At 38.8% G+C, this 17,210-nt stretch overlaps 1 protein-coding gene across 11 annotated transcripts in view; it reads left to right on the top strand.

Moving 5' to 3' along the window:
• LOC138743475 (uncharacterized) overlaps positions 1–17,210 on the top strand; it is a 192,718-nt gene that overhangs the window by 42,009 nt on the left and 133,499 nt on the right. For all 11 annotated transcript variants that reach the window (XM_069898910.1, XM_069898911.1, XM_069898909.1 and 8 more), the window contains 3 exons: positions 8,238–8,376; positions 15,327–15,487; positions 16,409–17,107. In XM_069898910.1, coding sequence (XP_069755011.1) covers positions 8,238–8,376; positions 15,327–15,487; positions 16,409–17,107 — 999 coding nt within the window. The remainder of the gene's footprint in view (positions 1–8,237; positions 8,377–15,326; positions 15,488–16,408; positions 17,108–17,210) is intronic.

Genomic DNA, 17,210 nt, shown 5'->3' with positions numbered 1-17,210 from the left:
TTATTCTTATCTGTTACTGATAATTAACTGATGCTTCATATTTTGAATTAACAATAATCCTGAATATTCTAAAAGGTTGCTGTGTATTCAACTGATGTTGATGTGCAGAAAATGAAATTATCATATATACTTGTTTAAGCGTCAATACCGTGTAATAGTCAATCACCCTTTTTTTTTTGGCTGAAAAATCATGTTTTTTGTATGACCCATGTAAAAGTAGACTCCTCCCCGCACCATGACCGCTTGCCCATCCAAGCTCCTGATGCCCAAAATGCGGACTCAGCACTCGATCCGAGCTATCTGAGCTCCACTGCCCCCATTTGACGATTTCATGAGTATAAATGTTAACTAAATAAGTTAACCATCTGGCCAAATTGGACTGCTAAATATAACAGAAAAATTTAAAAAAAAAATTGTATAAATTTAATGGTGCAGTCTGCTGGAAGTAGGAAAATTGTTGGGCTAATTTGGGATTAGGAATGAGCAATTACTGTATTTTCATTCCGATAACGTACACATGCATATAATGTGCAGAAAATCTTAAACTATGTAAAAATAATCTTGTATTGTGCACGCACGCATGTACTGTGGGGGTGTAGCATTCTACATTCCAATTCACAAGAGCAATTTGCATTTACTTGAGACAGGAGACAATACACATTCTATAATCCCACTATCTGCCACAGTTAATCTCCCACAATTTACAACCCATTCAACTTCTCCACATCATCACTCAAGGGCCACCCCAACACGCAAGGGCGAAAAGACTACCCCTGGACAAACTCTGCCTGGACAAAGAGGAGTTCAGGCGCATGGAAGAGCTCAGGATTGTCTGTAGGTCTGACAGCCCCTGGGCCTCACTGCTACACATGATGCCGAAGACAGACGGGGTTGGCGGCTGAACGAAGCCACCATGCTGGATCGCTACCCCCTACCACATATCCAAGTCCTTGTAGCCAACCTACATGGAGCTCACATCTTATTAAAAGTTGACCTGGTACGTGGCTATCTTCAAATCCCAGTGCAGCCAGAGTACATCTAGAAAACAGCTTTGATCAACCCCTTTGGCCTGTTTGAGTTTCTGCAAATATCTTTAGGGCTAAAAAAAAATAACGGCACAGACATTTCAATGCATAATGGTTGCAGTGGGCTGGGATTTGGATTTCCTATTCATATATCTGGACGACACCCTGATCGCCAGCAGGAACAGTACAAAGCACACATCTCACCTCTGCCAGCTATATACCCGACTGAGCAAGTTTGGACTGACCATTAACACAGCCAAATGCCAGTTCGGGCAGGAGACCATCGATTTCCTGGGCCACAGGATCTCAAAGGATGGCGTGACTCCTCTGCCGAACAAGGTAGAAGCCATCCGACAGTTCAACAGACCTACTACAGTCAAAGGGCTGCAAGAATTTGTGGTCATGGTAAACTTCGACCGCCGCTTCCTCCCATCAGCAGCCAACATCATGCAACCACTGTTCATCCTGATGTCGGGTAAAAAGAAAGACATCACATGAACCCAGAGGCCAAAGCAGCTTTTGTCCAAATGAATAAGTCCCTGGCAAATGCTGCCATGCTAGTATACCCCAGGACCAATGTTCCACCAGCCCTCACAGTGGATGCATCAAACACAGCAATTCATGGATGGACACTGGAAGCCCATGGCCTTCTTTAGTAGAGGTTTAAGACCACCCGAGTTGAAATACAGCACTTTTGACAGAGTTGTTAGCTCTCTACCTGGCGATCTGGCATTTCAGATACTTTCTGGAAGGCAGACCATTTACAGCTTTCACCGACCACAAGCCACTAACATTTGTGTTCACCGAGGTATCAGACCCTCTGGTCAGCCCAGCAGCAGTGGCACCTTTCGTATATGTTGGAGTTCACGACAACGACTCAGCTCATCTCCAGTAAAGACAATGTTGTGGCAGTCATTTTATCTATGCCAACCATCCAAGCATTGGCACAAGAGATCAGCTACTCAGAACTAGCAGAGGTGCAACAAGGATTCTAGGAGACACACAGCTACAGGACCAAGTCTCAGGCCTGCAGCTGCAAGATGTACCCTTGTGTCTGGTGAGCAGATAATCCTTTGTGATACAGCCACAGGCCATCCCCATCCCAGCAGCCTGGAGATGGCGTGTATTCTACTCCGTATACAGCCTAGTGCACCCCTCCATCCAAACCACAGTCCATATGATATCCAGTCAGTTTGTGTGGCACAGCCTCAAAAACAACTGGGCAAGGATATGCACTCAATATCAGACAGCCAAAGTCCAGAGGCATACCAAAGCGACCCCCCACCCCCGCAGCAGTTCAAACCCACAATCCGCAGATTTGACCATATCAACATTGTAGGGCCACTGCCGGTATCATGGGAAGCACACTACCTCCTCACCATGGTGGACTGTTTCACCAAATGGCTAGAGGCATTTCCCCTCTCACAGACACTCCCACCAAATCATGCGCCAGGGCCCTAGTCGCAACTTGGGTAGCACGGTTCGGCATCCAAGCCTACATCACATTGGACAGAGGGGCCCAGTTCACATCAAGCCTTTGGGCTGCCGAAACTGGCTTGTTGGGAACTCAGCTGCATCACACCACAGCCTATCATCTGCAATCAAACAGCCTGGTGGAGCTCTTCTATAGACACTTGAAATCATCACTTGTGGCCAGACTGAAAGGCCCAAATTGGGTGGATGAGCTTTCCTGCGTCCTGTTCAGGATCCACACAGTGCCCAAAGAAGACCTGCAAGCTTCTTCAGCTGAACTGGTCTATGGAACCCATTGGCAGTCCCCATTGAATTCCTACCTGCCCCGAGGGGGCAAGAAGTAGACATCACGGCGACCCTAAGCAAGCTACTTGAAAGGCTGGGTAACCTGGCACCTATCCCGACCTCCTGATACAGACGAACATCGACTTGTGTTCCCAGACAATTAAAGGACTTTGAGTGTGTCTTTGTTAGAAGGGGTGCATACCAGCCACTGCTGCAGCGACCATACAAAGGGCTATTTAGAATAGTAAAGAATAATGGTTCAACATTTGTGTTGGACGTAGAGGGTAAAGAGAAGGTGTTCATGATTGTCAGATTAAAGTTGGTGCATGTGGACTTGGAAAAACTAGTTGAAGTGCAAGCACCTAAGTGTAGAGGCAGGCCGCCCAAACAGAAGAAAGCGCAGAGTTTGGGTTGTTGGTGGGGGGTGGTGGGGGGGGGGGGGGTGGGGGTAGGAGAGTTGTGTGGCGATCAACGTATTTGTTGTTCAGGCGAACAGGCTCCGATTGTAACATGGTGCATGGTCGGAGCAGCCTATACTAAGATGGCACTGGGCATCTTTCCCCTTCCCTTCATGGAAAGGGCCCGCACGCGTGAAGTATGAATACTGCCATTCCCAGCAGCGGGAACAGGGAGCACCTTTAAAATGCTCAGTGAGCACCTTTAAAATGCTCAATGAGCAAACAATAAAGCAGTTCGTTTTGGAATGAACCTGTCGACTGCCGGTTTCGTTATTCGCTCCGTAGAGTGAATGCTACAATGAAATAAAAGTGCACATTCCATAATTTATTTAATGTTATTTGTATACATTTTGGTTTGACCATACAGAAATTAGAGTTTATACACAGTTCCGAATTTCAAGGCACCATAATGTTTGGGACATTTGGCTTCACAGGTGTTTGTGAGTACTCCAGTGTGTTTAATTGCTTCATTGGTGCAGGTATAAGAGAGCCAGCCTTGCTTCTAAGTTTTGTAGTTGTCTTTCTTCAACGTAAGGAGAGAGTTGTGCCAATGAAAGTCAAAGAAGCTGTTATGAGCCTGAAAAATAAGAATAAAACGGTGAGAGACATCGCTCAAACCTTTAGAATACTAAAATCAATAGTTTGGAACAACATCATTAAGAAAAAAGAGCACACTGGTGAGCTCAATAATCACAAAGGGACTGGTATTCCAAGGAAGACCTCCACTGCTGATTTCAAAAGAATGCTCATAATGAAGAAAAATCTCAAAAGTATGTCTGACAGATCAGAAACACTCTTCAGGAGGCAGTTGTGGCTATGTTAATGACTAATGTCCTCTGAAGACTTCATGAAAAGAAGTACAGAAGCTATACTGCAAGTTGCAAACCACTAGTTGGCCACAGAAAGCATGGTCAGATTACAATTTGCCTAGAAGTATTTAAAAGAGCCTGTAGAATTCTGGAAAAAAGGTCTTGTGGGCAGATGAGACCAAAATTAACCTGCATCAAAGTGATGGCAAGAGCAAAGTGAGGAGGCATAATGGAATTGCCCAAGAGCCAAATGTATATCACGGTTTGCATCTTGCAGTGTAGCCTCTCTGTTTCTTTTCATGAGGTCTTCTGTGGATAGTAATCATTGACCTATCCACACCTTCCTCCTGAAGAGTGTGTTGGACGTGTGTTTGTGGATTTTTCTTCATTATGATAAGAATTCTTCTGTCATCAGCAGTGGAGGTCTTCCTTGGAATACCAGTTCCTTTGCAGTTACTGAGCTTACCAATATGCTCTTTCTTTTTAATGATGTTCCAAACTGTTGATTTTGGTAATCCTAAGGTTTGGGCAATGTCTCTGACTATTTTATTCTTGTTTTTCAGCCTCCTAATAGTTTCTTTGACTTTATTGGCACAATTCTGGTCCTCGTGTTGAAAAATTATAACTATAGACTCCAAAGATAATCACAAGCTTAGAGGCAAGCCTGGCTCCCTTATACTTGCCCCATTGAAGCAATTAAACATACGTGAGTAATCACAAACACCTGTGAAGCCAAATGTTCCAAAACATTATGGTGTCTTGAAATGAGGCGACTATGGGGGGGAAAAAAAGTGATGCAATTTCTATATGGTCAAACCAAAATGTATACAAATAACCTTGAATAAAATCTGGATGTCCATTTTAATTACATGTGAATTGTTTGATTACAAATTTAAAACTATGGAGCACAGGGGAAAAAAAAGTGTATTTTTTCCCAAACATTATTCAGGGCACTGTATCACTGCTTGGTATATTCAGTATTGAGACCACTATATTATTTTGTGGTAGAGAGTTCCGTGAGTTCGACTCCCTGTTGGAGTGTTGAGGAGGAATTCCTACCTCTCTTTGAAATGTCCATATCATGACACTGGCTCCTGATTGAACTGTCGATTCACCCATCTTCTCCAATATCCATCCTGTCAAGACCTAACAGAATTTTGCATTTTTCCATAAGATCACTGCTGATTCTCTGAAATGATGATGTTAACTCAGTCATTCCCATCGATGATGTTCCCCTTTGTAACGATTCCCATTATCCCAGAAATTAGTCTTGTTTAACCTTTTATGCACACCTGCTATGACAAAATAACTTCTTTGGGCAAGGAGGTCACACCTGCACAGTAATGTTAAGTATTACGAGTCCAGAGGACCCCAAAACCCAGAAGAAATAAATGTTCAACAAGACAAATGGTTACTTAAACAAAAGTTGCTTTTAATTATCTTTAAATATGAAAACAAAATCATACTTTAACATCTCTATTGACTTAACTAACCTAACTTAACCCACTTCTAATTCTAAGCGCATTTGTGTATAAGTTCAGAAAAGTTCTTTGATTCACAGTCCAATCTCACTTCTCATTCTTCCAACTTCATTGGTTGCAGGCAATTCTTATACTGTACACAGAATTTAACAGGCTTTGGTGCTTGAAAGGTAAATGATTACCACTCAGGAAGGTTCTTGTTGGTTTTCAGAGAGAGACTTGTTGTTCGCTGGACACCCACAACTGATTCTTTTTTAATCAGTCACTTTAATGTCTTGCCAACGAAACCTCTCCCCTTAGGATTTTCCAGATGATAACCTCTTTCTTTTAGGTCACCACAGAGTTCCTTTTTGTTTCACTTATTTCAAGTGAAAAATTAGAAAGCCAGTCCTCTCCTCTTGCATGAACCACAAGGGCTTTGACCAGACTGAACTAAGCACTCACAACCCGTCTTCCAAATGGTGTTTTCCACAAGCTTTCCAGCTTGTCCTGTTCCAGTCCCAGCTGTTGCTACTGTACAGCAAGTTCCCCTCCAGACTGTCTACGCTTCCAACAAGCTCTTTCATCTGTTGCCTTTTTGTAAACAATAATCCATTAGTGAAGTCTCTTGGGCACTCTCCAAAGCTTTTGCAAAGGCTCTGAGGTCCCGACATGTCTATCATTAGCAGAGCTCCAGTATTTTAAACAAGATCTGTTTTAAAGCATTTGCATGTGACCTACACTTTAAAAAAAAAACCTGCCCCAATTTATCTATTATATAATACAAACACAACATAATTTGTCACACAAGGCTGTGTAAGACATGATACTTGTGCCATTTAGACATTTTAGACCTTTTAGACCTGACCTGCACAGCAGGTATCAGTGACTGGTGTCCAAAACATGCAGATCCCTTTTGAACATCAGTTGTTCCCTTTTTATCACATTTTAAATAATACTCTGCCATTTTGCTTTTGTCATCAAAACTGATAATTTCAAATGTATCCACTTTGTAGTGAATTTTACGTATTTGCCCACTCACTCAACTTGGTGAAATCACTTCATCAATTTGTATGTTGTAGAGCACTAAGGCCCAGACACTGATCACTGTGGTACACTACTAGTCACCATCTACTACTCTTTTAAAAAAAAATCAAAGGGTTAAGAAATAACTTGCTGTTTAGAACATTTAAAAAACCCCAGAAGGTTATGTATGCCAGTCTCTTGGTTTTTCTGCCATTAAATATGATCATTGTTAGGCTTTCACCTCTACCACTTTCTTGCACTAGTACTATTTTCCATGATTCCTGGTTTTCAAAACTAATATCGATATCTATGTTGAATGTGTTCTACAAGTAAGGCTTCATGCACTTTGTAAATTGCTACACTTTGGTGAAGAAATGTCTCCTAAATGTCCAGCCTTTATTTTGAAGTAATGACCCACAGGGAATAATCAGCACTGCATTACTCTGTTAAGACAGGAAGAATTCTGAGTGTTCTAAGAAGGACACTCATTTTTCTAAATTCAGGAGTATAGATCCTGTCAGCATAATTCTCTTTGTAGGGCAAGCTAGTGTTCAATTTGTGACCATCTATCATGGACAAATCCTTATTCCCTGTGGGTCACTACCTCAAAATAAAGGCTGGACATTAGGACACATTTCTTCACCAAAGTGTAGCAATTTCCAAAGAAGTGGATGGAGCCTTACTTGTAGAACACATTCACGATAGAGATCGATATAATTTTGAAAGCAAGGAATCATGGAAAATAGCAGTAGTGCAAGAAAGTGGTAGAGGTGAAAGGCCAACAATGATCATGTGCTTGTGGTATTACAAAAGCCCTATACAATTGGAGCAAGATATTATTTTGGTCTATTCTTTCAATAAAGACCAACATAGTAATTGTTTACTATATCTCTGAGCACTGACACTTAATCTACTGCCATTATAAAAATAGTGGACCAGAATTTTTTTTCTACATAGAGGATGACATTACATTTTTCCCCAAAGGACACTCCATTGACCATATCCTTGGTCATTTACTGGGACTACAGCACTTGTCTCTGCATCACCCCAACAGTCACCATGCTCCAACCTTCTTTTCTGTTTTTGTAAACCAATTTATGGATGTATATAATCTTAATTACTCATGTGCTCTAAAATTTTGTTTAACCTTTTGTCTGTCACCTTTTTATTATGGACCTTTTGAAAATCCAAGTACAACATATTTGCTAGTTTGCCCTTATCAGCTGGTTGCACCCTCAAACAAAAAAAACTCCTTAACAGATGAGTTTTCTTTTGAAATCCTTGTGACTTTATCCAATCCAATGATTGTTTTCTAAATGCCCTGTTATTACTTCCTTAAATATTAAATTCACTATTTTCCCTCAAATTATTAGGCTAACTGGTTGATTGTTCCCTCTTCAACCCTCTCTCGTTTCTTGAATAGCAGAGTTACATTTGTCTTTCCATTTTGTGGAAACTTCAAGAATTTGTGGAACTTTGTAATGTTTTGAAGGCTTTTCTTGCAGTTCAGACATGCTAAATGTAGCCAAATGCAAAATTAATGTATTTCTAAATGTAAGGATCCCATAATAAAGAGCAGCATTTGATTTTAAAATAAACTAACTTGGCCAATGTGTCTGATTTATAATTTTGTACTGCAAGGTTGAAATGAAGAACAATATTCTCTTAAATACTGTTCTGACCAACTCCCATTGGTTTCAGTCTGTTGGAAAGCGAAAAAAAGTGATTCCTGTGAAGTTTGAGATTGGCGATCTGGTATGGGTGAAGATCAGTAGACGTCCTTGGTGGCCCAGTGCTGTATGTCTTGACCCTGTGCTGAAGATTCACACCAAGATGAAGGGTAGGTATCTGGATACAAGATGTTGTTATCTATTTTAAATTATGAGTGTGAGAAGTCGTGGACATTTTTATTCCTGAACTCCGAGAACTTGTGGTTGTTGTTTCTTCTTTTACAGATTTGTTCCCCATTTGTCCTTAATAGCAACAGTTCCCCAAGGTGTTACCCCGAGGTTCATTAGTGGCCTTTCTGCAATTGTGATTTGCTAATGAAGGAATCAGAAATTCCTCAGTTTTGCCCCTCTCCCTCCCTTCCCTTGACCCTAGACAACTTTAGCGACATTGAACATTCTCCACCATCAATAATATAGCCATAGCTTAGAAGTTTAACTAGACAAACCTCAAATAATAGGGTTACAAAGGAAAGTCAAAGTTTAGTAGTCTGCATCTCACCTCATGTCTTGAATATTTTCAGTATTCTACATTGCACAAGTTGGAAATGAAATATTCCTGTAGATCGTTAATGTATTTGTTTTTAACTCTTTTATAGCATTGAGAACAAAGCACACCAGTTGATTTGCATCCCACTGACCACCTTGAATGTTCACATCCTTTGCCATTGGTGCAAATTGTACTGTATAAATTTTAGTTAGAAGAACTTGCTGAGATGGTATTGATGATGTCCACATCGAAACTTTTAGACTATGAGCCTCCATATGAATTGATATCTGGTGGTGTACTATTAGATCTTCTTCCCTGATAATAAACCAATATATTTCCTTGTTATTTTAAAATGTCACAATATTATTGTTATCCAAAGGACTTGATGGGTTGAGAGAGAGCAAAGCAAACATTGCTCAGTGAGCCAGATGCTGAACATTGTCACTTCTGAACAGTTAGATTTTGAGTTTCACTGTGCTTTCGAATTTACTTTCCTGAACAGCAACTAAATTTCTGTTAATTCTCTTAATTACTTTGTGTATTAATGGAGCCTTTTGCAAATCATGCACTGGAGACACTCTTTACATTTCATGGCTTTGCAATCTTTTAGCATAGAACACTACAGCAGGGCTCCTTTGGCCCCTCTAGTCTGTGCCAAATCATTTTTTTTGCTTAGTCGCACTGACCTGCACTCAGTCCATAGCCTTCCATGCCTCTCCCATCAATGTACATGTCCAAATTCTTCTTAAAATGTTAAAATTGAGCCTGCATTCACTACCTCAGCTGGCAGCTCATCCTTCACTCTCAACAATCTGTGTGAAGAAATTCCCCTTAAACCTTTCCCCTTTCACTTTTGACCCATGTCCTCTGGTTTGTATTTCACCTTCCCTCAGTGGAAAAAGCCCATCTACTTTTACTCGGTCTATCCCCCTCTTAATTTTAAATACCTCTATCAAATCTCCCCTCATTCTTATATGCTCCAGGGAATAAAGTTCTAACCTGTTTAACCTTTCCCTGTAACTCAGTTCCTGAAGTCCGGGCAGCATCCTAGTAAATAATCTCTGCACTCTTTCTATCATATTGATATCTTTCCTGGAGTTAGATGACCAAAACTGCACACAATACTCCGAACTTGGCCTCACCAATGTCTTGTACAATTTTACCATAATATCCCAAATCCTATACTCAATACTTTGATTTATGAAGGCCAATATGCCAAAACTCTTTTTACAACCCTATCTACCTATGATGCCACTTTCAGAGAATTTTGTATATGTATTCCCAGGTCTCTGTTTTTTTTGTTCTCAGTGCTCTGCCATTCACCGTGTTTGTCCTTCCAAAGTGCACCTCACACTTGTCTGCATTAAATTTCATCTGCCATTTTTCATCCCATTTTTTTACAGCAGGTCCAGTTCCCTCTGCAACCTTCTTCGCTGTCCACAATGCCTCCAATCTTGGTGTCATCTACAAACTTGCTGATCCAATTTACCACATTATCATCCAGATCATTGATATAGATAGCAAACAACAAAGGTAAAAGGTCCTAGCACTGATCCCTAAGGCATGCCACGAGTCCCAGGCCTTCAGTCTGAGAAGCAATCATCCGCCACTACTCTCTGTCTTTTCCTGTCCAGCCATTGTCAAAAATCAGATGATGACTCTTATTTTAATTTTACTACTAAAATTAACAATTTCACATTGTGGGAAGATTCAGTTTGCCAGATCTTTACCTATTCACCTAACCTATGTGTATGTATTTGTACCCTCCTTGTATCCTCTTCTTAACTTGCTTTTCTACCTATATTGCATCACCAAACGTAGAAACTATATTGTTGGTCCCTTCAAGTCGTTGATGTAATTCATTCCCAAGCCAATTGATCTTGATAGTCAGCTTGTCAACAGAAAAAGACCAAAAATGCTTATTTTGTGTTATAGCTAGGCAGTTGTCTTTCCAGGCCAATATCACAAGCTTTTTCCTTCTTACAATAGTCTTTACCATAACATGAAACGCTCGCTGAAAATCTTACACCCAGTGTGGCTCCTTATTCAAAACATTTTGCTACTTCAAGGTACTTCATTACAGATGACTTCCTCATGACACATTGATGGAGGGGGCGATGGTGGCATTGATGTGCATTCAAAGAAAATGGCCTATATTGTGATTTTCCCCCCCCTCCCCCAATAATGCAAATTCACATTATCTGTGGATGATCCAGAAATTAGAGTTGTTTAAAATAAATTGATTTTTTTTTCTCCCATGTGAATTCTGTAAGAGTGAATTTTGTTCCATATATCAGGTTTTTAGGTCATGCTTTGTGAATTCTATCAGTGAATATCAACCTGAATGGAAGTAATGCACGGGTTGCCTGTAATTTGCTTGTACTTGTATATGATTTATTTTCAATAAAACTTAACTTTGCTTGACTATCTTGAATTTTACTGTGGACTCTTGAAATGCTTTTAAGAGCTTCTGAGGTTTTCCCAATGACAGGTGTTAAGTTAACTGGCCTCGAGTTTCCTGCTGTTGGTCTGCATCCATTTTTGAATCAGAGTTACATTTTCTATTTTCCAATTTAATGGAACCTTCCCTGAATTAAAGGAATTTGGCAAATTGAAGATAATGCATCAACCTTCAATCCAGGGGATTACAAGGTTACCAGAATTTGGAGATTCATCAGCTAACATCTCCAAACATTTAATTTCTTCATGCTTGTAGTTTTTCTGAATTCTTCCCTTGCTGGCAATTCCAAATTCACAGCTATTTCTGGGATGCTACTTTTATCGTCTCTAGTGATACAAATTGCAATCTCATTTTCTATTAATTCTAGGTTGTTTTTTTACTTAATTCTGAGTTCACAGTCTTTACCCTGAATCCTATGAAGTATTAAATTTAATAGTTTAATTTTAGATATACAGCATGGTATCAGACCCTCCCGACCCATGAGCTTGTGCTGCCCAAATACTCCAATTAACCTACACCCCCTATATATATAATAGGGTGGGAGGAAACCAGAGTGCCGAGAAAACACACATAAAATGTACAAAACTCCTTGTGGACAGTGCTGGATATGAATATAGGTCATTGGTGCTGTAATAGCATTGGAATAGTTAATAGAATATTTCAAGCAGAATAATTCATATTAATGATCGACCTGCATTGTTAACTTTTGGCAAAAGAATTGGAAATGTATTATCCCAATATGTAGTTGTTTCTTCTATCCACTCAGACTGGGTTCTTAAGGCCTAGTTATCCGGGTTATCCATTTGATAGCAGTGTGTCACTGATTGGACTGCACAGCTTTCCCCTTAATATCCTAAAAAATGATATTACTCCTTTCTAAATTCAAGAGTACAATTTTTGCCTGTAAGACCCTGATATCCCCCCCACCCCCCCAATCTCCAGGCCTTGTGATGTGAACAGAAGTGCTCACAATACTTTGCTCCAATTACTTTTTTTAATCTTTGTAAGTCCTAGTGTGACTGTTTGGTCATTAATACTAAAATGTTGATTCTGTTTGCTCTCTGTATATGATCTTCCTGTATTTTCTGTTTTTATTTATAACTATTGTTTTGTGCTCCTCCTTATTTATCATGTTAGCATTCCATTTGATCTTTTTATTGTTAGAACTGTGTTTTAATCTATGTACTCTTAAATCTTCATTTTCTACACCTTGCTTTATGACATTTAGAAAGTACAGTACAACTTCGAATATGCAAAATTGGTTTCTCTGAAATCCTCAATTATCCGAGAAAATTTTGGATAAATTGAGAATATTCAAAACAAATCAGAAATCCTCATTTATCCAAAAATTTAAGGAGCTGGACCGGGGTAATTGGGCTGCCATTGGCAATGGGGACCTCAGGCTCCTGGCGGTGGCCAGCATTATTTTAATGCTTAAAAAGTCTTCCCTTGTTTGTTGTTGTTTAATCACTGTCACATGTGATTTTCTGTTGCAACTGGGCTGTTTCTTTTTTAAAAAAAATAACCAGTTCTCGGAAAATACTGTTTATTTGAAATAAGCCTGATCCTAACCATTTCAGATAATCAGAGTTGTACTGTACTCTACTTTGAACCTCAGAAGATAATACTGAAGTCAACCTCAGGTCGATGTTGAATTCATGACATTGAATCCACTTACCTTGAACATTTCTCTCACAGTAATTTCGCAGTATTTGACTCCAAACTGTTTGACACATCAATAATAAATCCGTTTGACTTTAATCCTGGGCAAAACACTGCCTAAAATACCGGACATTCATTTCTGATATGTTTGCTATCCTAATTCCCAATATAATTCAAGCTGCTCTTCATTTTTGCTTGGTCTTTTCATTTCCATAATCCATTGGTTTACAGGCATACTAATTCTACATGCAACTCTCACTGCACTCTTAATTTTCCTTCTGCTTGTAGCCATGATGACTCAACTAGCAGCCTAGCTCTCGTTATTATCCATTCTCATCATTTTAAAAAAAACACAAGACACTGAAGACTATTTCTGTCCCTTTTTAAATCTGTAATCTTGTTTTTGCTGTTGATTTTTAATCTGGTATATTTAATTCCTGTGCCTGCCTACTCTTTATTCATAGCTTGATGAAGGGCTTGGACATGAAACATTGGTTATCCCTTACTTCCTAAAGATGCTGCTTGACTGGTTGAGTTTCTCCAGCACTTCTGTTTATGTACTACAAGCCCAGCATCTACAGGCTTTCCTGTTTAACGTTATTTAAATTTCTGCCATGAATATAATGGTTGCCATACATTAATCACATAAGTGGATGATGTGCCCGTAAGCTTTTCCATTCATACTTTCAGAAATTTGAATTGAATGCTGATATTTGCTCCATGTTTTTCCTGCTTTAACTGCACACATCATGATTTCCTCTTATAATTACTTAACATCTCTTAATTCTCTCTTTATCACTGTAGTCACTATAGTCCTATTACTCCAATTTTCTTGCATTTCCTTCCATTTTGGGTTTTTTTAGTGCTTTTAGGTCAGAATGTGCTTGATTTTGCCTTGCATTGCCCTATATGTCTTGCCACCAATCCAACTTTTCTAGCCTTGTAGATCCATTTGAAATGAGGATCTTGCTTTCACACCTGAGGTGTCTATATATTTAATATTGTGGATATTCCAGTCCTTTCAGCAGTCAACCTTCTTAACCTAATCCTTTCAATAAATCAATTTCAGCAGCTTTTAAATATCTATTAAATAATTAAGAAAAAGTTTTAAATAATGTGCCAGGAACTGGCATTTCATTTCGCCCACTTCAGTATTGTAATGTTTAGGTGAGGAAATTGAGGGAAAGCTGACTTGTGGAATGCAGTTAGCCGTAGTTCTCCTTAGACCTGTTAACTTCAGTGGTGCAGGCCATTGTTTATGTATTCGTACAGCTTTTGCTTCACTGATCCCTCCACCATCTCCAGTTTACTTCATATTCTTGTTTATATTCCTTGTGAGTTCCTAATGATCCTTTTACAATAGAAGTAGGTCCTCACCTAGTTAAAATAACTGCTACGACAACTGCATGTTATGACCTGAATTGGGTTTGTCATCGTGAACTTGTCATGAAATTTGTTATTTTGCAGCAGCAGTATTGTGCAGAACAAGGTGCAAAATTACAATTCTTTAACGACAAGATTTAAAAAAAAGCTAGTGCAAATAAAGAGAAAATGTGAGGCAGTGTCATATGTTCAATGTCTGTTCAGAAATCTAATGACAGAGGGGAAGAAGCTGCTTTTGTAATATTTACAGTCTTCAGGCTCCTGTACCATCTCCCTGATAGTAGCAGTGAGAAAAGGGTGTGGCCTGGATGATGAGGGACCTTGATGATCAAAGCTGCTTTCTTGAGGCCTGCAGCCTGTTCTGATAAGGGGCCTTAAAGCTATTACTTATCAGCTGATCATTTCAACATTTCCTCTTTTTGCTCTAGTATTTGCAGTTCTTTGCTCCAGGCAATATCCCATGTTAGATTCTCAGTCTTGCTTGAAAGTATCTTTACCTTATCATGGATCATAACATGACAGATGATCTGTTGTTGAATACCTTTCAATTATGACCTTGTGTTACCTGTTCCGCTCACTCATGCCATGATATCCATTTGGTCAGGTTGTCTTTCACATGGAGGTAGAATCAAATGCTCCTCTAAGCATTTACAGATATAGATCTTTGTTCATTGTTGCATCATCACTATCTTCAACTTTCTTTGTGTACTATTATGGAATAGTTTCATATCCCAGAGCAACAATTGAAGAACTTGATTTCCCACCAACCTTGGAGGGTTATAGTTGGCTAAAAGATGCTAATTTTCTCATACTATGAATGTTTTTTTTTATTGTATTCCATGAGGAGAAGAAATTGGTTTCAAGGCCTCTGATAATAAATGACTTTGATGTACAGATTAGCAAAGGATGAGAAAATTTACATCAGGTGCTTTTCATTTGATAAAAATGTACCCTTCAAAGGTGGTGTACTTATCCATTTCTTAGAGAATGCTTTTCTGATAATTTTCTTATTGGATTCCAGATGCTTCATATAATTGTTTTTTAAACTTTTTTTTTACTTTAATTAGATCCAAGCAGAAGGGCTTGTCGACAATATCATGTTCAGTTTTTGGACATCTTTGCAGAGCATGCATGGGTTGCTTCAGCAGTAGTTGAGCCTTTTGAAGGAAGACATCAGTATGAGCTGCTGGTGCAAAAGAATGCCAAAAATAATACACGAAGGAATAAGGTGCTGTATAGATATGAACATTCCTTTAAAATAAGACAAAGTGAAACTTTAAAAAAAAAACAGCAAAAGCGCTCAATAAACTTGAAGTTTAATCATCGTAGTTTTAGTTAATTTTACAGCTCAGTTCTCTACTCTTGAATTTTAAGATTTAAATGTGGCTAGTTAACTACATGATGTGCTCCTGTATTGGCAGATAATTCATTAAGTGGTTTAAATATAAATCTAGACTTGAAGTTGAAATTTCTATCAAGCTCATTGGTGATTGTATTGCCTTTTGTTTTTATGGTTCTGAGCAATTAAAATTGTTACAAATATGATGTTTTTAACTTCAGATTTGGATTTATAGACCCACACAGTGCAGCTTGCCCATGCTGACCAAAATGTTCCACCTACTCTAGTCCTATTTGCCAGAGCTTGACTCAATATGCTGAATTTTCATTTCTAATTAAAGTAATTATTCTGGTTTGATGTCTTGGCTGTTCGTACAATGTGGATCCTGGCTCAGCCAGTATGATTGTAAATTCCTAATTTGGCTTCTGAATTGACTGCATTGGTAGTGCATTTCGAAAAGCCACTTTAATCAAGCATTAAGTGGGTTTGGGTATTGGATATATTGTCTAGTTCAGATAAATGTGAAAGATTTAGTTTACTTAATTATGTTCCTTCATGCCATTACTGATGCTGTGTTCTTTTCAATTTATTAATTTTATTATACGTAATTAATAACTCATTTAAATTTTGTACTTCTGTGGTGGAATTCAGAGCCAAAGTAACTGAATTGATTGAATAGGATGTTTGTCTTGTAACTTTCTAGTGTCATACAACTTTTAGTGCTGTGTTCTATATATGTTATAGTGCCTTATTTTCTTTTGATCCTGTGCAATATTGAATGAAAGTGCACCATTTAATCTTTTAATCTAGATTTCTATTAAACTACATGCTCGATGGGAAGCTGGTGTTGATCAGGCAGAAGGAGCACTTTCAATGTCTCTTGAAGACAGAATATCCAAATATTGTCTAATTGGTGAAACAAACTTATTACAGATGGCTGCAAAAGAAGCATTTGACATTCAGTACAATTCAAATTCCAATGTGCTACATGCTTCAGCTGACTCTAGCAGTCAATCCAAAGGATCTGAAAACTGTGTCCCTTCATATATAAATGGGGAAAGCAAGATGAATAACAACTCCTCAACTACAAAGTGTCCTTCTGATTGTAAAACCAGAAAAGGAATGAGAAACAAACTCCTAAAACACAAAGTTCTCATCAAAGAATCTACTTTGTGTGAAAACAATACAAGAAATTATACCCCAATGAATTCTGCTGCCTTTTTAAATGGCTTCATAGAGCAATCGACTGAGATGGCTTTGGGCACAACTTCAAAATCCAACTGTATTGTTGAAAGTTCTTCAATCCATAATAATATCATAAGTACATCAGAAATAGTTTCAGCTGCAACTGCAGTATTAAATTGGTCAGATGAAGGAATTCCCAAAGAACCATTTAATGTAGGAAATGGTACAACTTCAATTCAACACAAGACAAAAACTATTTCTGAAAATTATGTTGACTGTAATGGGACTGGAGCCCAGTTTGACGTCACCTGCCAAAATGCACAGGTTTGTAGAACATTTAAACATTTAAACTTTTTCATCAGTTCTAAGTAAATGTGTATATGCATTCATTTTAGAATTATGCAATTTTATTGCAGTTCACTTTGGA

The sequence above is a fragment of the Narcine bancroftii genome, chromosome 9, assembly GCF_036971445.1.
Source record: "Narcine bancroftii isolate sNarBan1 chromosome 9, sNarBan1.hap1, whole genome shotgun sequence".
NCBI lineage: Eukaryota > Metazoa > Chordata > Chondrichthyes > Torpediniformes > Narcinidae > Narcine > Narcine bancroftii.
Note: the sequence above shows the minus strand (reverse complement) of the source record. Positions and strands in the feature narration are given on the sequence as shown.